This window comes from Ambystoma mexicanum, chromosome 10, assembly GCF_040938575.1.
Source record: "Ambystoma mexicanum isolate Mex_15411 chromosome 10, UKY_AmexF1_1, whole genome shotgun sequence".
Taxonomy (NCBI): Eukaryota; Metazoa; Chordata; class Amphibia; order Caudata; family Ambystomatidae; genus Ambystoma; species Ambystoma mexicanum.
In genome coordinates this window covers 589,662,866-589,684,862 of record NC_090932.1, presented here as the reverse complement: position 1 = coordinate 589,684,862, position 21,997 = coordinate 589,662,866, and the positions used below count along the sequence as shown (strand labels likewise).

General features: G+C 45.5%; 1 protein-coding gene across 7 annotated transcripts in view; it reads left to right on the top strand.

Annotated features, from left to right (window-relative positions):
• The window catches only part of KIF1A (kinesin family member 1A), a 4,129,412-nt gene that overhangs the window by 3,267,054 nt on the left and 840,361 nt on the right, over window positions 1–21,997 (top strand). For all 7 annotated transcript variants that reach the window (XM_069618139.1, XM_069618143.1, XM_069618141.1 and 4 more), the window contains one exon: window positions 19,912–20,033. In XM_069618139.1, the coding sequence (XP_069474240.1) occupies window positions 19,912–20,033 (122 nt within the window). The remainder of the gene's footprint in view (window positions 1–19,911; window positions 20,034–21,997) is intronic.

Below are 21,997 nucleotides of genomic sequence, written 5' to 3'. Positions count from 1 at the left end.
TGGTCCCAACAGCTCAGGGGAAGAAGATTCTTGGAGGATCTACTCTGTCGTTGGAGTTTGAGGATCCGGACCTGCAGCAGGGCTTCACCGGGCAGTTCAGTCATGGTAGGGGTCCTCTTCCATCAGCTCCTCGTCGGTTCTTTCGTTCCAGTGGCGACTCTGCCTTTCCAGCCCCAGAGACCTGCTTTTTATGCAGTTTTCCCCCATTCACACAGCCCGGCTGTCAATCACACAGCAGGCTGGCTGTCCCACCGGGACAGTCAGCACAGCCAATCATTTCAGAGTGCGACATGAGTCTCCAAGGAGACCCTGTGCAGGGAGTCCTAAACCCCTCCCTCATATCCTGTCCCCCCCAGACATACAGGTGCCTAAGGAGGGCTTCTGCGTAGCAGCCCGCAAAAAGACGGTGAACAAAGGAATCAAACCTGGTTTGGTGCACAGAGTAAAACACGAGAAGGACATTTTCATAAAGAAATGGCGAATAAACCCAGCTGGAACCATAATAAAACATATGTTCTAGCGGGTTTAAGTTCGAGGCTACCAAGATAGCCTAAAACAATACTGTCAAGGGTTTTGACCCATGTTGAATCAATAGACTGGGTAGATGTGGGGATGAGATGTCGCCGCCCATTATTCTATCCCAGAACAAACTAAATCAATAGACTGGGTGGATGTGGGGATGAGCTGTCGCCGCCCACATTCACGCCAGAATCCAGGAGAACTGCGCAGTTTGCGCACACCAAAATGGTCACCTAATCTGCCACCCACCAGTGCAAAGAAAGGTGGTTCTGTTCAAAATGCGTTTTTTATGTCAAAAAGTTGCTAAAATCATGGGCACAAGACCACTCTAAAGATACAACCTTCTTGTGGGGGGTTCCACATCACCACTCTACTGTAATGATGCCATCAAAACATTGTTAGGCAAGGGTCCTATACTATCAAGCAAAAGACCACTCTATTGAAATGTATTAATTCAAGACAGATCCCAAAAATGGGTGCAGTACCAGCTTTGTCCACAAACCGGCGCTAGCGGTCTAAACTCTGACAGTAGGACTGTATCTCAGGAGTGCAAGAGGATCCAGCCTAACTGGGACTTCAAAGCCTGTTGGTTAATTAAAAATCTTAGCCGCCTGCTGTTCCCAGAGGCCAAGAGGCTGAGAACTCTTAACACCCCAGAGACTCACAACAGGAGGCAGGATATCACATGGCCCTTCTGAGTGAGAGGGCGGGGGTTTCCCCTTCAGCCTGGAGGAGAGAGACAATAGCCCCTTTCAGTTGAATGGGGTATGTTAATTTTGAATGTTGACTGTAAACATGTCTCTGCCTGGGAGCAGAGACATGTGATCCCTGACCCACCCAGCTTCAAGAGGCGGCCCAGACTTGAGTGTGGATTCCTATTGCAGCAAATATATATTTTATAGAAACATTTATAACTTATTGTAACCAAATGACAGGAATGTACAACTTTGAGATTCTTTGTATGAAAAATGCCCTCACGATTTGAGTCCAAACTCCAATTTCTACGGTGTTCTAGGACCAAACCCGACTATTTATTGATATTACAGACACCGGGTTTATGCTAGAAACCTAATAAATTACTGGAATGTGTGTAGAAGGAGGGTGTACACTGGTGTAATTTTTGATACAGATTTAACATTGGTAAACCAATTAAAAACAAAATTAAGTTGTCATTTTTTAATGCAAGCCCCCAGGAAGATCAGAGTCGGACAAGCATGGACCATAAGTAATATATAATGTGTACATGTAATTTCAAGAAATTGTGTATCTGGGAAATATGTATTTGGATCAGAAATAGATTTGTGTGCACATTGACAAGGGGAGTGTCTTTCTGTAAGCCATAAAGATGACACTCAACCCAGCTCCCCAATCAAGGGAGAGGGGAGAACTGGGCCAATGACAAGTGAGAGGGGCAGGCTTAGCTAGGCCCAGGCACACACCCATTTTCAAAACACATAAAAAGGAACATTGAAACCCAGGTAGAGACATTCACTTTCCAGTTTCTTGCGGGACGCTTTGCCGGGAGACTTCAGACTTCACATCCAGAGATCCAGACTTCAAATCCATCAATCTCCAGAGACCAGAAATTAACTCCAGAATTTGTAGCAGAGAGGCCTGAATCCACAAGCTGAATCCTCTTCAGCAGGCCTCAAAACCAACCAAACTATTCAACAGCGAGCTGTTTGAATTCTTTGCCAAGAACTTTTGCAAGAACCTGTAGCAGTATCTAGAAAGCAGTGCCAAGAACTTTTGCCAGAACCAGAGACGCTGTATCCAGAACCGATAACAGAACCGGAGACCCAGAGACCAGATCGCTGTGCAGTGCCGCTAGCAGACCCAGACCAGATCGCTGTGAAGTGCTGTGCGCAGAACCAGTCCAAGTGGCGAGAGGACCGCAGCCAATCCTGACCCGATCCGTGACGAGGCCCATTCCTGTCCCAAATCTATTGTGAGTACCCAGCTAGCACTGTGCCAAAACCAATCTCTTAGTGTAAAATAATCTAATCACAACTATTTTAACCTATTTAGAACTACCTCATAGGAATCGTGTGTGTCATTCTGTCCTTTTTAAAGCTGAAAACTGTCATCTGCCATTTTGAACTTTTAAATTTCAAATCCGAAAAACTACCTTCACAAAATCGTCCGTATCTCTGGAACCGTTTGTCCTAGGAATGAAAATCAACGAAAGTGAGCCTGAACTAATACCAACTGGCTATCACTCACCCTGAACCTCTCAGGGAATTACAATCAATTTTAGCATCATTTCACTTCATTGCCACCACATTCAAAGCATTTTGGGCCTGTGTTTTAAAATCATACCTGTTTTTCTCTAAGCTTGCTAGGGGGGGACTGAATTTCGTATTGTATTTGATTGCATTCCTGAGAACTGTGTGCTCTCCTTTCCATCGCCTTATATTGCATAAAGGGGGGAGTGAATTGTCAAGGAAAAGTGATTACATTGTCTTTTGTTGAAGCCATATCCAGTTATTTTCTCTACTGCTTTTCATTCATCATTGCATTGTCCTTGAAGCCATAAAGGCATTCTCTACCACCTTATTTTTATTTTCCTATTCATAAGTAACCAAGAACTGTGCTACTGTAGGATTACCTATTGCTGATTGCTGCTCATATTCACAAGTGTGCTATCCATTATCAATTTATTTATAGAAGTGTGATATATTGTTTAATTTTTCAAATAAACCTTTTAAATTTGCAAAACAAATATACTTCTTGGCTCAGTGGGGTCAGGGGGATTCTAAGAGAGGGGTGTTATACAAGGGTTCATCATCCAGATTATAACTTGCCATAAACATATATAAATAAGGGCTTCCCTTGGGCATCCCAGACAAGGCACTGACTTAGTGGGATTGCTTGATTGGAGTCACATAGTGGGGCTCGTAGCCGGGAATTCTGGGTTAGATTTACCACTTGTGCAGCTTAATACAGTGTGCCAACTGACCGGATACACATATCTGGTTAGATCACCACGCTGTTTTACACTGTGAAAGCACCCCTCAAAGGAACGCTCTAAGGAAACGGTCTGTTTTGCAAAATAAAATACAAACTTCGGTAAGTCAGGAAGGAACTCAAATCTCCAGAATGACGACACTGGTAGACATCAAAATAGCCAGAGAGCACTTCTTACATAAGCTATTTGTGAGAGGTGAGTGGACTCATCAGGACCAAACGGTCTGGTTGCAGGCAATTGCGCAAGAGGTCACTGAAACAGGGTCAGATCTATGGAGTGATCAGGGTCCATTACATGTGGCCCTGAGTGAATTTTATATGGCCCCCAAGGCCAAAGATGAACACAATAAGATCGTTAGGATAGCGGCATATTTGTATCTATATATGGGAGCCATGCAGGATAAATGTGCTGAAGGCCAAGATCTGACAAACAGGCGACAGATTGCGTTAGAGCAGGCCCAATCTGACCTGGACTCTTCTGAGCAGAGGCTGTTCAGGAGCCAGGAGTCAGAAAATGACAGCAGACAGTACATCACTAAAATAAAGGAGGATATGGATATGTTGCAACAGGAAAAGGCTGACCGGGATACCAGATTTCTGGCCTTGCAGAAGGAGTACCAAGAAGGTTTGGACTCCCTACTGCAGAGCCAGAAAAAGCTGGAGCAACAACTGACTTCAACAGGGCATGCACAGAGCAGGTAGCCACCCTGCAAATTCGATTAGACAGAGAGAAAAAGGAAAGCAATAAATTGATTCTGAAAGACCTGGATACCCAGGCAGAGTTTGATCAGGAGCGCCAGAAAGCTGGTGCCTTCCAAAGGCAAAGGGACGACCTGGCAGCACAGATGCAGACTCTTAGTCAGGAAAGGGACACCTTAGGCCAGGAAGTCTGCCATTTAAAAAGAAAAACTGCAGAAAATCACATGGCCCTCCAGGGGCTGGGTGACCTCCAAAAAGAGCATCAGAACTTGTTAGAGCACACCAGGAGGGTGGAAGAGGCTCTGGCAAGAAAGGAGCAGGCGAGTAGGGATGGGACTCGGGAGGTAACCCTCCTGCAGCAAAGACTGGCCCAGTACTCCAGGACCAATCAGGAGGCACATAGAGAGAATGAGGCTCTCTGCCAGCAAAATGATAGGCTCCAGCAACAGGTAGCGATGCAGGAGAGACTTATAGAGTCTAGTAAGGCCTTAACTGAGGAACTGAAGGGGCAGGCTCTTGCATTGCAATAGGGAGCAGGGGCTGACAGAGATGAAGTTCGCTGGGAAAGGGAAACGCCTGAGCATAACCTCAGGAGCCCTAGTACCGGAGGCCTTCATCTCTCTCAGTCCCTGGACTCTGCCACCCCCATGTCCCCTGGCGCACATGAGCACAGGGCCACAGGGATGGCAGATTACTATCCAGCCAAAAGTATGGGGCTCATAGGCCAGTACCACCCAGGAATGGAGGGGCGGGCATCTGGGTATGGGCACCCAAGCACAGTGCAATTTAGTGGGGAGCCCCAGGAGAGTAGGCCCATTAAGGGCATCCTGAAAACCTCTGCCCAGTTAGGTCAGTAGGGGGGGTACCCATCAAATCCTGGCAGCAAGGAGGGATCTGAAGACTCCTCTGAGCGTTACAGGACACAGGAGACCAGGTCCTCACATTCTGCTAGCCATTCCCAGGCTCGCAGAATCCGGGAAAACCTGGAAGATCAGACGGGCACCTCTGGGAGCAGTGCTTCGGAGTCAGAGGATGAATTGACCAGGGTTACCCGAACCAAAAAGGCCAATAAGGCAAAAAGGGCCTTGCTTAAGGACCCATTGAAACAAATAAAGGCAATAAGGAGTGTCATCACGCCTTATCATAAGAACACCAAATATTCTGTTTGGGAACACTTGGAGCTCTATGAGCAAATGATGGAGACTTTCCATTTGGGGGACAGCAGTAGCTGCATCCAGTACGTCAAATGGACATTCTCCCCAGAATACTCCAGTTTCTTTGCAGGGCTGGAGGACCAAAACCATTCAAGATGGTGCGCATATAGGGCGGCCATCTTGAAACATTTTTCTGTTCATAGAAATCCTCAAGAGGCTCGCAAGGCAGCCTACAATTTGCAATGTGGGGAGGATCAGGCCCCACAAGAATTTGTGCAAGAATTGAAGCGTGCCTTTGCGCAGACCACCAGAAGGGTGCGCACGGACAGCAGAGAATTCATCAACACATTTTTCCATGCTCTTCCCAAGTACATAATGACCCAGCTCGTGAGAGATTTTCACGAGAAAAGATCTTAAGTCTGGGTCATTGAGCAAGCCACCCGCATCTATGAGGTGCAGAAGCCCATAGAAAATAAAAGTAATGCGCAGAAAAAACCCAAAACCAACAGCACCCCTGCTGCTGCCAAGGTGGCAGAGTAAAGGTTGCCCCCGTTTTAGATTTGGAGATGGGGGGGCCTAAAAACCTGCCTGCACCAAATAATTCACAGCCCAGAAGGCCCTCGGGCCAGTCACAGACAGGGAGTCGAGGAGGTAGTCCCACAAATGGGTCCCCCGCTCCCCTGACTATGTAAATCCCCGCTACAAGGGAAACAGACCGATACTGGGTTATGTGTGGACTCCCCCAGCCCAAGGGGGGGGATCCAGCCAAGCACCTGACCCAGGGAACTTCCCTCCTAACTTCCCACAGGAGGGCAGAAATTCCCCAAACACTGGGCAGAACTTTTTTCCCAGGTATCCACCCAATTTCCAACCCCAAAACCATCCATCCTTCTTTCCCCAATTCCCTGAGCCCAGACCACCTAATCCGGGAGAGGGGAGGCCAAGGGTGGAGGGGTACCCAAATCTTCCCAATCCGGGGTATTACCAGAGAAGGTATAGCTACCCTTCCCGGGATCAGCCCAGGGGAGAAAATAGAGCCCCGTATCAGCCTGAGCGGGTTTCACAACTTGAGCACCAGGTCCAAAATATGGCACGGGATCTGGGTCACATACTGAGGGCTCAACAGAACCCTCAGATGAGCATGCCACCGCAGAATGTCCCAAACTCTGGGCCTGGTGCTCCAGCAAAATGACGGGGGCAGCACTTCGATAACCCACCGGTTCCCAGGGAGGAGGCACAAGGGGAAGGGGGGTGTAAAGCCTTGAAGGAAGCTTCCTTCCCAACTTGTAAACAGCCCCTGGAAAACCAGGAACTGGAAACAAAATCTCCTGCCCCTGAAAGCCTGCCTCCCAAGGAGCAGAGGGGGGGTAGGAGAAACAAAGGACCCAACCAGACCCACTTTGTGGAGGAGGTACAGGTCTTCCAATTTGAGGGAGAGGGATCCTCAGAAGATCCTGGGAAAAGGATCTTCTCCTTCAGAGATGGGGGAACTCCTCCCAAGGAAAAATGGGTCCCAAGAGATTTCAACCCAGACTGGGTAGATGTGGGGATTGAGCTGTCGCCGCCCATCATCCTATGCCAGAACCAACAAAGCCAAAAACCCCTGGTTCAAACCCATCCTGGTGACTGCCTCCCAAAAGGCAGGGGCGGCCCAGAACCGGAACCAGGGGAACCTAAAACCGAATCAACAGACTGGGTAGATGTGGGGATTGAGCTGTCGCCGCCCATCATTCTATCCCAGAACCAACAATACCAAAATCCTGTGGATCAAACCCATCCTGATGACTGCTTCCAAAAAGGGGGGGGCGGCCCAGAACCCGAAACCATTTCCAGTTGCCAACTTTTTCTTTCAGATTCCCCAGGCTCTCCACAGAATTCTGCCCAAATCTCTTCTCTCGCCAGGTCCAAAACCAGAAAATTAGCCCACCAGTTGTCCAAAATTGTGCATTATCTGTGCCCCTTGAGGAGAAGGAGGGAAGATACTATGCCCCGGTACAAGTACAGGGGCAGGGTACAATTTTGGCACTGGTGGACACTGGATCCCAAGCTACCCTTCTGTCCAAAAGGGCCTTTGATGAAATAAATGCAGGAAGGGGCGGGAATTACCGAATTCCTCTCACCTCTCTTCCTGGACAACTGCAGAACTTTGACGGGAAGGAAATTCCCGTTGAGGGGACTGCAGACCTGGACATTAAAATTGGCCGACACAAGGTGAAACACCCAGTCATAGTAGTAACTCCAGAGGGCACCTCTTGTTTACTAGGGAATGACCTCCTGAGAAGGTTGTCACCCCTAATAGATTGCGTGAACAAGGTCCTCTGGACCCAGACTAGCCGACCAATTAAATTCAAACACAGTGTCAACCAAGTTAGTTTAAACGGCACCTGCCACATGCTTGAACAAAAATCTGACCAAGTAGAATTTCACTTCCAGAACAACCAAATTCCAGACATGACAGTAATAGCAGTAGGGCAACAGACTGGTGATGGGGGATCCTCTCTATTTCTGAAAATCAACCTTCCTTCCAGTTTAAGGTGGTATTCCACACTGGAAGGAAATACTCTGAAATTCTTTACCAATCCACAATCAGACACTCCCACTCCTATAGTCCAGAAAGATGTGAAATCAGCTCAGAGCCTGGTTGATATTCAGCAAATTGGAGAGCAATTGTTCATCCCTGTTCAGTTAAATGATGGGAAGGACTCTGTTCTCGCTCGAGTGTGTGTGAACAATGGTAAGAGCTTCATTAGTGAAGCCATGTTCCGACAACTCCCAAAAGATCCAGCCATTCCCACATTCAAACTGATAGACAAATGGCAAATGGACCTGGAAGCACCCAATTCGAAACATCTCCTGCCAAGCAGGTGTATGCTCAAAATCTCCATTGGCAACAAGAGCATAGTCAATAATTGTTGGGTCGTGCGAGACGTCACTGCCGCCTTTTACTTAGGCAGTGACATTCTCAATCACTTTGCCATTAGTTTGGACCTAATAAACTTCAAAGCTTGGTCCCGATTAGCGGATAATCCCATGGGCTTTGATGATCCAGAAAAAGCATTTAGGTCAGCTCAATTGCTACCTTATGCAGTTGAAATTCAGATTAAAGAGGAAGTCACCATCCCGGAAAGGACCCGACAATTCTCCCTGGAAGTGAAAGTTAAAAGAGGACAAAAATTGAAAAACCCTGATGCTTATATTCATCTAAATGCTTCTCTCCAACAACAAGGGTTAGGGGTAAACCCAACACCATTAGTCAACATAGAACATGACACCATTCCAATAGAGGTGGATAACAGCGACTTACAGAGTATTACTCTAGCCGCAGGCACATCATTGGAATGGCGGTTGATGACCAACATTTCTCCATTGATTTAGGAAATGAACTGTTAGGACCGATCCCCAAGGACTGTTTTGACAGTGACAGTGAGGACAATACAACACCAGACAGGATTTTCACCCGGCATGGGGGGAACTTCCTGGTGTACACTTCTTGCCCTTATGGTAAGGAAGATGTGACCTGTGACTTCAGAGGGGATGAGGTGATTTTCCAGGTCCATGAGGGCTGCCTTTCCCACCTGAAGCCTCCGGTCCAAATCAGCACTCTGACCAGGGACTTCTCCACCCAGCTGGAGGAGGCCGCTGAGATAGCAAAACCAGAAGTCTTTCCAGGCTTCAGGCAGATGGTGGAAGAGAGAGTCAACCTAGCTGATGCATGTGTGACTTTGGGACAGAAGGAAAAGTTGAAACCCTCTTTGCGGTAGACTCATATGACTGTGGTCGCACCGACATCCACACAACAACAATTCCCACGGACCCTGGCATGGCTCCAATGTTTGTGAAGCAATATCGTTTGCCTCTCGCATCCATGGAGTCCCTTACTGAAATAATTAAGAACCTTGAGTCCCGAGGAATATCCAGTACACAGCACCTTCAATAATCCGGTGCTGGGAATATTGAAGCCAAACGGCCAGTGGAGACTCTGCGCCGACCTTAGGGAGCTCAACAAATGGGTCCATACTTCCCGATGGCCTCTGCCCTACATTGATCAGGGGCTGGCCCAGATCCAGGGGTCACAGGTATTCACTGCAATAGACCTGACCAATGGATACTGGACCGTGCCTGTCAGTAGGGAGGACCAATACAAACTGGCTTTTACCTTTGGGGGCCAGCAGTACACATGGACCCGGACTCCCTTCGGATACCTCAACTCCAGCAATGAATTCAACATTTTCCTACATAAGGCCATGCCCGACCTGGGTACGAGGGGTAACCTGTCTTATGTAGATGATGTCCTCATCAAAAGTTCATCTGTGGAAGAACACATAGCGGAGATCCGTTATGTTATGACACAGTTGAGGGCCGCCGGAGCAAAACTTTCCTTTCAGAAAGCACAGTGGTGTAGAACCCGTGTTAATTTCTTGGGGCATTAGATTACTCCTCAGGGTCTCTGTCCCCAAGAAAAGAAAGTGGAAGCACTTCAGAGACTGAAGGATCCCACAACTCTGCGGGAACTAAGGAGCCTCCTTGGACTGACTAATTACAGCAGGAAGTTCATTGAGGGCTACGCAGAGATCACCAGACCCCTTATTCATCTCTTGAAGGGGGGGGCAAGTGGGAATGGGGTCCAGAACAATCCGAGGCAGTAAAGCAACTCAAGAGAAGCCTCTCACAAGCGCCTTGCCTAGCTTACCCTGTCAGAAACAAGGAGTTCTTCCTGGAGACAGGGTTCTCTAATACGTGCTTGACGGCAGTATTATACCAAAAGCATGACAAGGTCAATAGAGTAATCTCCTATGCGAGCAAAACTTTATCCTGTGTGGAGGAAAAATTCAACGATCGTGAGAAGGCACTCCTGGCAACGGTGTGGGCATTGAAGAATTACCGCCCGTTTATCCAGGGGGAACACATCATAGTGGAGACTCCACACCAGCCTCTGCAATACCTCCAAAGTGACAGAATCCGGGCCGGAAATGTGAGTAATTCCCGAATTACTTCCTGGATTCTGTCAATGCAAAGCTTTCCTGTGGAGGTCAGATATGGCCAAAACAAGAAGAGTTCCCTCGCGCAAGGTCTGGCTGACTTGCATGATTGTGCCAGAGAAAACTGGCTCGAGGACGAAAGTCTAAAAATCAAGGACAACATGGAGGCATACCTTAATTCCCCACACAAAGTCTTTGAAGAAGACAAGTGTGTGGGAATGCCCACTGTCTATGTGGATGGATGCTCTTACCATGTTGACAACAACGGGGCGAAAGAACTGGTGGCCGGCGTAGGGAATGCATGGGTGAATGAGTCCCCAGAACCCTCTGCTGGATACAAAATTGGTCCCCGAAGTAGTCAGGTGGCAGAATTGATGGCTGTGCATCAAGCCATCCTCACTGCTGTCCAACATCAACTCCACGAACTGGTCATAATCACAGATTCGGATTATGTACGGAACGGGTTCGTGGAGCACCTGGTTAACTGGAAAACCAGAGGCATGCTATGTGCTAATAACAAACCTTTGAAACATGGGAAGTTAATTCAAAACATTGATGACCTGGTCACCTCGAATGGGATGACCATCTACTGGAAAAAGATCAAGGGTCATTCCAAAGTAGAGGGACCAGACAAAACTGGAAATGACTTAGCTGATCAGCTGGCCAAAACCGGGGCCATCCAAGGGGATCTAATAGACATAGAGTCCCTGTTGGGGGAAATCCAGGTCACTGCTATCACTAGGTCCCAGGCAAATGCTCACAATGATCTTTCAACTGCACAATGGAGTAAAGAGACCCCTGATGCTGATTTGATTACAGCTCAGAAGGGGGATCCAATAATTGGTAAGTTTTACCAACACATTCAGGACCCTGAGAACTTTCCCCTAACGGATACCGATTACATTGGGAAAGAGGACCTAAGAGTGTTGATGAAATGTTCAAAAAGGTTCCGAATCCAAGACGATTTGTTGGTAAGGAAATCCCAAGCTGGCCATGATCAGTGGGTGGTCCCTACCTCATTCCGAAGCCTGATGTTAAGTCACGCCCATGATGCGGCCACTGCCGGTCATATGGGGTTGCAGACAACACTTGAGATCTTAAGAGAGGTTGCATACTGGCCACACATGGGGCAGGACCTCGACCAATACTTGAAGGGTGTCTTGTGTGTGCACAATTTCAGCCATCATCCCTCACACACCGTGCGCCTCTCCAAAAGAGGGGGATGTCACTGCCATGGACAGATTTGCAAATCGACTTTGTAGGCCCTGTGATTCGCTCGTCTAGAGGAAACAAGTACATGTTGACCGTCACATGCTTGTTTACCAAGTGGGTGGAATGTCTCCCAGCCCCAAATTGCAAGGCAGAAACAGCAGCTGCCCTGATGATTAACCACATCTTTTCCCGTTTTGGTCTACCTCAAAGGATTGAGTCAGACAGAGGTAGCCATTTCACCAGCGAGGTAATGACCAAGATGTGGGAGATACTGGGGGTTAAAAGGAAGCTACACATTGCTTACAGGCCAGCTTCTTCTGGAGCAGTAGAGAGATACAACCGAACCATTGTGAGCATCTTAAAAAAGTTTGTGGCAGATTCTGGGCCAAGTTGGGATATCCGATTACCTCTGGTCCTAATGGCCATCAGATCTACCCCTTCATCTGCAACTAAAATGTCACCATTTGAGTTGATGACCGGACGCAAGATGGTGCTTCCCCAGCATTTGCTCTACAGGACCCAAGAGCAAACGTTGATAAATGCCTCCACAACTCATGAGTATGTGGAGAATTTAAGGAAACACCTCCAACATGCTTTTGCCTATGCTCAGCGGAATCTAGAAAGATCAGCTGATAGCATGAAGACCCACTACGACCTGAAAACCACCAGGAAAGTATACGAGGTGGGGGACTGGGTCTATCTATACAATTTCCAAAGAAACCAGGCCAAACAGCGAAAATATTTGCCTACGTGGAAGGGACCGTTTGAAATTATAGACAAAATCTCCCCTGTAGCCTATAAAATCCGCATCCCCAAAGGTAGTCTGGGGGAAGGGGAAGACAAGTGGGTCCATATTAATCAGCTAAAGTGTTGCCATCCCAGGCACACTCTGCAACAACTGGAGGAGTCCTCAGCAATACCAGAGGGGACCGCTCCAGATTAATTCAGTTCCCATCCTAAAATATCCCACATATAGTCTCTAAAATATTATGATTTGAATTTTTTTTTTCATATTATATCTTGTTTGTCAAAATAAGAATGCTATGTCTCTTCAGTTATAAAATGTACATGCCGCCCCACTAGATCAATAGTGGTGGAAAAATGTCTATGAATAGGTATTGCCGCTTTTGCTTTATCATCCTAGGAGAGAGGAAACCATGGAGACTGACCAAGAAGGACGACCGGGGACCGGGAGCAGAGACCCGAAGGGCCCGGGGTACCGCCCAATATTCCCATCAGGACAGGCGAGGAGAAGCGATCGATCCAACCGGATGGAGGAAAAGATGCTGAACTGTGCCACCTACGGAACTGGAAGAAGATGATGCGGACTTACCAGCGCGTGGATCAAAACATCCTTTGCACCCGACTCCCCCTCGACTAGAAATCAAAGCGCAGTCAGGCGGGGGGGCTTGTCAAGTGTTTTGACCCATGTTGAATCAATAGACTGGGTAGATGTGGGGATGAGCTGTCGCCGCCCATTATTCTATCCCAGAACAAACTAAATCAATAGACTGGGTGGATGTGGGGATGAGCTGTCGCCGCCCACATTCACGCCAGAATCCAGGAGAACTGCGCAGTTTGCGCACACCAAAATGGTCACCTCATCTGCCATCCACCAGTGCAAAGAAAGGTGGTTCTGTTCAAAATCCATTTTTTTATGTCAAAAAGTTGCTCAAATCATGGGCACAAGACCACTCTAAAGATACAACCTTCTTGTGGGGGGTTCCACATCACCACTCTACTGTAAGGATGCCATCAAAACAATGTTAAGCAAGGGTCCTATACTATCAAGCAAAAGACCACTCTATTGAAATGTATTAATTCAAGACAGATCCCAAAAATGGGTGCAGTACCAGCTTTGTCCACAAACTGGCGCTAGCGATCTAAACTCTGACAGTAGGAATGTATCTCAGGAGTGCAAGAGGATGCAACCTAACTGGGACTTCAAAGCCTGTTGGTTAATTAAAAATCTTAGCCACCTGCTGTTCCCAGAGGCCTAGAGGCTGAGAACTCTTAACACCCCAGAGACTCACAAAAGGAGGCAGGATATCACATGGCCCTTCTGAGTGAGAGGGCGGGGGTTTCCCCTTCAGCCTGGAGGAGAGAGACAATAGCCCCTTTCAGTTGAATGGGGTATGTTAATTTTGAATGTTGACTGTAAACAGAGCTCTGCCTGGGAGCAGACATGTGATCCCTGACCCACCCAGCTTCAAGGGGCGGGCCAGACTTGAGTGTGGATTCCTATTGCAGCAAATATATATTTTATAGAAACATATAACTTATTGTATTCAAATGACAGGAATGTACAATTTTGAGATTCTTAGTATGAAAAATGCCCTCACGATTTGAGTCCAAACTCCAATTTCTACGGTGTTCTAGGACCAAACTCCGCTATTAATTGATATTACAGACACCGGGTTTATGCTAGAAACCTAGTAAATTACTGGAATAAGTGTAGAAGGAGGGTGTACACTGGTGTAATTTTTGATACAGATTTAACATTGGTAAACCAATTAAAAACAAAATTAAGTTGTCATTTTTTAATGCAAGCCCCCAGGAAGATCAGAGTCGGACAAGCATGGACCATAAGGAATATATAATGTGTACATGTAATTTCAACAAATTGTGTATCTAGGAAATATGTATTTGGATCAGAAATAGATTTGTGTGCACATTGACAAGGGAAGTGTCTTTCTGTAAGCCATAAAGATGACACACAACCCGGCTCCCCAATCAAGGGAAAGGGGAGAACTGGGCCAATGACAAGTGAGAGGGGCAGGCTTAGCTAGGCCCAGGCACACACCCATTTTCAAAACACATAAAAAGGAACATTGAAACCCAGGTAGAGACATTCACTTTCCACTTTCTTGCGGGACGCTTTGCCGGGAGACTTCAGACTTCACATCCAGAGATCCAGACTTCAAATCCATCAATCTCCAGAGACCAGAAATTAACTCCAGAATTTGTAGCAGAGAGTCCTGAATCCACAAGCTGAATCCTCTTCAGGAGGCCTCAAAACCAATCAAACTATTCAACAGCCGGGCGAGCTGTTTGAATTCTTTGCCAAGAATTTTTGCAAGAACCTGTAGCAGTATCCAGAAAGCAGTGCCAAGAACTTTTGCCAGACCCAGAGACCAGATCGCTGTGCAGTGCCGCTAGCAGACCCAGACCAGATCGCTGTGAAGTGCTGTGCGCAGAACCAGTCCAAGTGGCGAGAGGACCGCAGCCAATCCTGACCCGATCCGTGACGAGGCCCATTCCTGTTCAAAATCTAGTGTGAGTACCCAGCTAGCACTGTGCCAAAACCAATCTCTAGTGTAAAATCATCTAATTACAACTATTTTAACCTATTTAGAACTACCTCATAGGAATCGTGTGTGTCATTCTGTCCTTTTTAAAGCTGAAAACTGTCATCTGCCATTTTGAACTTTTAAATTTCAAATCCGAAAAACTACCTTCACAAAATCGTCCGTATCTCTGGAACGAAATTGAACTTTTATCTTAAAGCTAAGATTCTAAGCTTTCCAACGAACCTAGAACCGACTTCCTACTCCTTATAGTGCCTCCGTAATTACGCTCGACGCGCGTGACTAATTTCCCGCGATTTGACATTTGCAATCATTCCAGCCACGTGTGAAAATATTTGCCTTTGCTTCCATCCTTGAAATTCGTTTTTTAACCTGCTAATTACTCATAGAGCATTGCTAAAGTGAGCCTGAACTAATACCAACTAGCCATCACTCACCCTGAACCTCTACAGGGAATTAAAATCAATTTTAGCATCATTTCACTTCATTGCCACCACATTCAAAGCATTTTTGGCCTGTGTTTTAAAATCATACCTGTTTTTCTCTAAGCTTGCTAGGGGGGGACTGAATTTCGTATTGTATTTGATTGCATTCCTGAGAACTGTGTGCTCTTCTTTCCATCGCCTTATATTGCATAAAGGGGGGAGTGAATTGTCAAGGAAAAGTGATTACATTGTCTTTTGTTGAAGCCATATCCAGTTATTTTCTGTACTGCATTTCATTCATCATTGCATTGTCCTTGAAGCCATAAAGGCATTCTCTAGCACCTTATTTTTCTTTTCCTATTCATAAGTAACCAAGAACTGTGCTACTGTAGGATTACCTATTGCTGATTACTGCTCATATTCACAAGTGTGCTATCCATTATCAATTTATTTATAAAAGTGTGATATATATATATATATATTGTTTAATTTTTCAAATAAACCTTTTAAATTTGTAAAACAAATATACTTCTTGGCTCAGTGGGGTCAGGGTATTCTAAGAGAGGGGTGTTATACAAGGGTTCATCATCCGGATTATAACTTGCCATAAAAATATATAAATAAGGGCTTCCCTTGGGCATCCCAGACAAGGCACTGACTTAGTGGGATTGCTTGATTGGAGTCACTTACAATACCAATGTTATTTAAGATAATTGCGGTAGAAAAAATAGGGTAGTTACCACTGCCACCAGCCAAGTCTTGATGAAAAGGGAGTGAAAAAATGCTCCAAGAGAAACAGACAAAAAGGGATAAGTATTTACCCTTTCCAGTACTCTTTGTAAGATAGGGTGTACTGGGTCTGTGGTTTTACAGAGGCTAATAAAGTTAATGGCAACTTTATATGTTCTGGGAGACAGTAGTCAGTCCCAGAAAATGGAGTCTGAGTTGGGAAGTCTAAAGGACAACCCTGTATCACTGCACTGATGGTGCTGTGTAACACACAGAAAAAGGAGGATACCTGTGGAGTAGGTGAGGCTCCACAGTGTATGACCACAAAAAATGTCAACATACACAGCAAAACACATGTAAGAGTGGGAAAAAAAGCTCACACTCTTACCAGGTGAAAAAAATAAACCCCAGAAATCCAGCAAAGCTGTTGAGGGACTCACTAGGTAAGGGAAATTAGCCATTCTGGAGAATTCTCCCTAACAGGAAGGTCTGCTGAATAAATGATTTCAGGCTGGCTGAGTCTCCTGCCGGCTATACAAAATCAGATGCTAGATTCAAAAGGTACATTAAATCCCTCTCAAACCCTAAGTGTGCAGATAGATTGAACAGGGTAAAATCTGGGATGATAAAGGAAAGGGAACTGTGGGGAATGAAATTTAAAAAAGGTGCTCAGGTGCTCATATTCCAATGCCCTGTATTCCCTCATGAATGCAAAGTGAGATGTTTTTCTTTAAAGCCTAATCTACTTCATATTGAGAAACTCAATTTTAAACACAGAGTATTTAAATATAATGATATCCTTGCAAAATAGCATCGCCTAGGGTGATATCTTGCAGTTATGTGGCGGAAGCCATAGTCATAGATCAGATGCTAGCGCAATAAATATGAGTGCAAAGAATGTATCTGATTTGTTTAGAATTGTGTGAAGTTCAAATCCCTACATTGCCTGATCTTTAGCACACAGATCCATATGTATAGTGGTTGAAAAGGGGGATTTTTAACATGTACATGTTACAGGAGAATAATATATCTTCAGCCTGAAAATATATGCAGGCTTAAAACCACACACAGATACAGACATTAAAGTTGGGAAGGCATAAACAGATTGAAAAGTTGTACATGCAAGTAGCTTGACAACAGTACATACACAAGTGAATTTAAAGCTGAATGGCGAGATGTATTCACAGTTGCACAAACACACTCCTGTTTAATGAAAGTCACACATGCATGATTAGTAAAAACAGTACAGATATCTTTTGAGAACACAATATGCATGTGGCTTCAGAGTAGAGTGGACAGAGCCCTAACATTATTGTTTAAAATTCACACCTACATGAGCACATTTTAAGCTAGCCAGTGATTACAGTTGAATGCAGTGGTCGAAGTGGGTGGGAATGATGCTCCTGTGCTTGTTTTGATTAAGTTTTACGGTTCCTATACTTTTATTTTTGTAAAAACTATTATGGAATGGTTTCATTTTCAAATAAAAGTATAGGAAGGAGTTGAAACTTGCACTGCACTGAACGTTTCCTTAATTTGTTTGGGGGTCTGTATTGTGCATGGGAGGGAGCATGGCGATGGGGTTTGTTGGGGCCGGGCAGACCAGCAGGGAACATAATTCCACTATTTCTTTTCATACACTGTTTGAATGACCTACACATAGCCTATACAACCTCTACATCACACCTGCATAGGGGAGTTGGTTGATTATGGATGTACTATCAAGTTATTATTCGAACTAATTTCTCTGAAACCATATTTGTCTAGATACTTGAGAAAAACTAGTTCTGAAAAGTGGCTTGGAATGTTTACATGTAAATGTACATACTCTGGCCAAGAAGCGGAAATGCAAATTGTATATCTGAGATCAAAGAATGTATAGGAATAATTATAATGCATACAATATTTCGTGATGAAAATGGATGCTTGTGTAGGCTGACAATAGTGATATATTCATAGAGGCAGGTAATTCAGTTTTTGAAACGATTTTTGGATTTTCTGTAAACAGTTTTGTGTTGATCTCCCTGTGGTTAAGTTGGAGACCAACTTGGTTGAAAAGACTTTATTATTTTAAATACATTTTGATTTTTGACTACCTCACTGTCAGTTCCTTGCCCAGAATTGTGGGGTGGGATTGTATAAAGGGGGATTTTATTGCCATCACGAGCCTAGATATCCAAAGATTTGAAAATACACAAATATGTCTATAGTCTTTCAAGCCACACGTGAGCACATTGGAGAGCAACAACACTACATGATTCCCATTTATAATACAACAGATTAAATAAGTCCAATGCACGGTCTTTGAACCTCTCAGCGATTCTTCTTTTGCATCAAACATCTGAAACACTCTGGGCCTAATTCACAGCATTTTCAAATGGGGTTTTGCATTATAAAACGATTCTCTGAATTAGTTCTACTCTCCTTTGCCTGTACTCTCTTGTATTTTCTCCTTTCTCTTTCATAATCTTCCATTCCTTAATGCATTCCTTCTCTCCGGTTTCCATTTGACTTTGTTTACTCTTAATGTCTCTCTTTCCATTGTTGGCCACTGTTCCCTCATTTTTTGCACCTGTGCTTTCTTCTATATTGTGCGCAATCTGTGTTATTTCCTCCAGCATGGGATTGTTGCGTTGTAACATTTTCCCCTGCAAATTGGCGCTTTGCTCGTTCTCTCAGTACTGTGAGATAGTCATCTGTCAGTTCGTTGGGCTCTTGTTTCCTTTCATGATAATGTAGCCTGTATTGCAATTCATTGTTTTTGCTATCGAATCTATACCTCTTCTTGTCAGTCCTTCTTCATTGGAGCTCTCCATATCAATCAACACTCCCTTTCCCTATTTGTTAGGGCTGGAATATTGTCTGTACTTATATCACCATTGCATCATTAATACTGCCGCTTTTCAATTCTCACTTTACTTTTCTAGACGTATGCTTCTAATGCTTCTAAGTATACCTTAAAACTCTGCAGCCATTGCTTCCACAGTAAAGTTGGTGTACCTGGCACTGTATGTAAGAGGAGCCATCACTTGTGCTATTTTATGTGTATTGTCTTTCACATTTCTTTTCTCACTGACCAGTACCTTCCAATGTTGCTGCGGAAAATCCCACTATAGTTCCCAAATTTTGGTGATGTTATGTTACTGTATTAAAAAATAAGTTGTATAGTTGTAATTCTTACAGTCAGACATAATCAAATATATCCGCTTTAACTAAATGGTGGGAGATGGGTGCTCTGCGTCTCTCTTCTAAGCATATCTGTTTGCAGAAGTGTGCAGAGCACACCTTGCTGTTATTGGCTCCACCTCCCTCCTGTGAGGTCTCGCACGTCGTGCAAGATCCCAATGTTTCTACAATGCAATTTTGAGAACATGTCTTTTGTTGTTGGTGAGACCATTAACTTGCCCCTTTTTAGTAGGTGCTATCCTTGACAAGCTTCCCCAGTATAAGCATAATCCCCAACAACCACCACTAATGTGGCAGCAGCGTAAGCTTACCCTTTTAGTTCAAGCGTCACCTTGAATGTGCACCTCACACTCTTAATGCGCCACTATGATCATAAGCAACCCTTCATACCGTAAGCAAGCCTTTCTGGTATGCATGTGACCATGAATGCTCCAAGCACTCCAGTGCAGGGGCAGCATGAAACAATCGACCTGGCATAAGGCTACCACGAATCCGCCCCTCGGCTTTGACTGCAACTGAACATCTGGCCTGGGAGAACACAGAGTAGCTCCTTCAATGTGATTACAAATTAATCGTGCAATTAGGCGAGAGTTCTGTTTTGACCTTAACCTTCTGGTGTGCCATAAACTAGCATATATCGTGGAAAGGCCATCTGAACTTGTTTTATGATATTTTGCATGGACTCATCTGAGATGGATAAGCCTTATGAAGTATATTCTAATTGTTCTTTCAGCTATCACAGATGTCCGTAACTGTGCTGAGTGATCCCTCACTTCCCACTAACCCTACAACGCTCACACCGTCTTCCACCTGCCCTTCACTGGTGGAAGGGCGCTACACCAGCATGGAGATCAAGTAAGTGAAAATCAGGTAGAATGAGCAAAAACACTAACCGTGATTCAATGTGGTACGGGCTCGGAAATCTTACCCACACTCTGTGCAGTGACGTACATGTCTTGCTCTAATAATTTGAAAACTGAGCTAATGTGCATTTGCTCCAAGGTTGTGAATCTGTGCAGGATACCTATTCTGTAGCAGTTGGATATTGCAAGTGTTCTATTCACCACTGCCATGAAGATTATTTTCCAGGAGTCTATTGAACTCCTTCCTGCACAATTAAACCTTGTTATATGCCCTTAGATAATGTGTACCGTTTTAGATTTCGTCTTGACCTGGTGGTCCTACAAGACATACAGCAATGCATTCATGTTTAGGCTGTGTGTGTGGCCCATCTACAACATTTCATGATGGCCCTATTTCTCAAGCTCTTTAGTGTCGGAGAATTACACTTGCACTACGTGTGGTGATGTTGTGCGGAATATTTCCAAGTGTAGAGCTGAACATTGTACTTTTTTATTCACCAACAGAAAGTGACTTTTATGGCTCTGTGAGTCCGTTTTTATAACTCTGTTGATGATCAGTGCTAAAGGTCTGCAGAACATTAAAATGACAATCAGTACTAATGTGCATGTGAGTTGAGTTTTGCTATAGACCAACATAACAAATGTCACGTGGTATCTTGTCGCGATGGGTGATAGAATATGCTTCTCTACCTCCCACGGGTTTCTTCTCTCTTTGAAAACTCTAAATAAAAAGGTTTAGGGAATGGAAATATACTATAGCATATCAGTGATTTTCTCTCTAACTGTAATACTTGTTGCATGTCCCCCATTCTGGGGGACATGGTACCTCCCAAGAGTGTGTCATGGTCACATGGGGGTAATCATGTGACCAAGTAAATAAAGAGGACGAGCCGCTTCCGGCTTGTCAGTCGATCACAAACTGACTCCTGTGTCTCTGTGCACCATGCTGGTGCGGCGAAGCGTGCCGTGGGCCCTCCACGTGGCCCTGCATGAAGACGGTGACCCTGCTGGGCAACACCGCCTATATTGGATGGGGCTGTGTTAGGAAAGATTTCGTAATTGTAGGTAATTTTCCTTCCATGTGGCAACCCCTAAACTTTTTGCTGTTGTTTTTCACCTTGTTCTTGACTTTGCCAGAGAAGTGCAGCCTTCTGCCGCACTCCTCTGGGCTTTCGCTCCTTTCTTACGGGGAAACTGACATGCCCTTAAGACAGTCAGTACCGGGGAACGCTGTTTCCCGTAGTTTCTTTTATCATGTTGCGGCTTTCGTGCAACATGACACAAGAGGGCACTGTAAGCTAAGTTACAGCTCTCTTGGGTCTCTAGCCTTCCACAGGCCCTAGATACTCGTTTAGGATTGTATCTGATCGGTGCAAGTGATTCAGGGACGGGAATGGTGGCAGCGATCGTTTCTTTGTATTTTGAGCTCCTTTTGGCGTTCTAAGCGCGTTTTCTGCGCTTAACCCAAAATGGTGGCCTGGCTCCCAAAATGGCCAGACCACGAGGCTCCTTTGTCCTGTCCGCTGACCGTCTTGCTCCCTTCACCTTCCCCAGGTCAAGCCGACCCGGGGCCTTCCTTATTTGGGCATGTACTTTCCCGCGAAACATGGGTGCTTTCGCGGGCTTCTATATGTCTTGTGTGTGCCTCCAGGGTGTGGGCTGGGTTGTCTGGTCCCAATACACATCCTGGGTGCCAGAGAGTCTAGGGTGGTGTGAATGCCTGGGACCACCGTGGTCCGTGATTGGTCCACGAATGGTGTGAGTGTTGATGAGCGGATCTCCCATTGGGTCCCCTCCGTTTTGGCGCGAAGGGAACCGTGGATAAGAGGGGGCTGGAAACACCACTACCATGTCGATCTCCTGAGTTCTCACGAACGAAGGAATACAGGAGCCAAGTATCCTGCAACCAAGAGGCTGGACCGAGGAATCGCTGGTGACCCGCTGAAGGACTCCTCC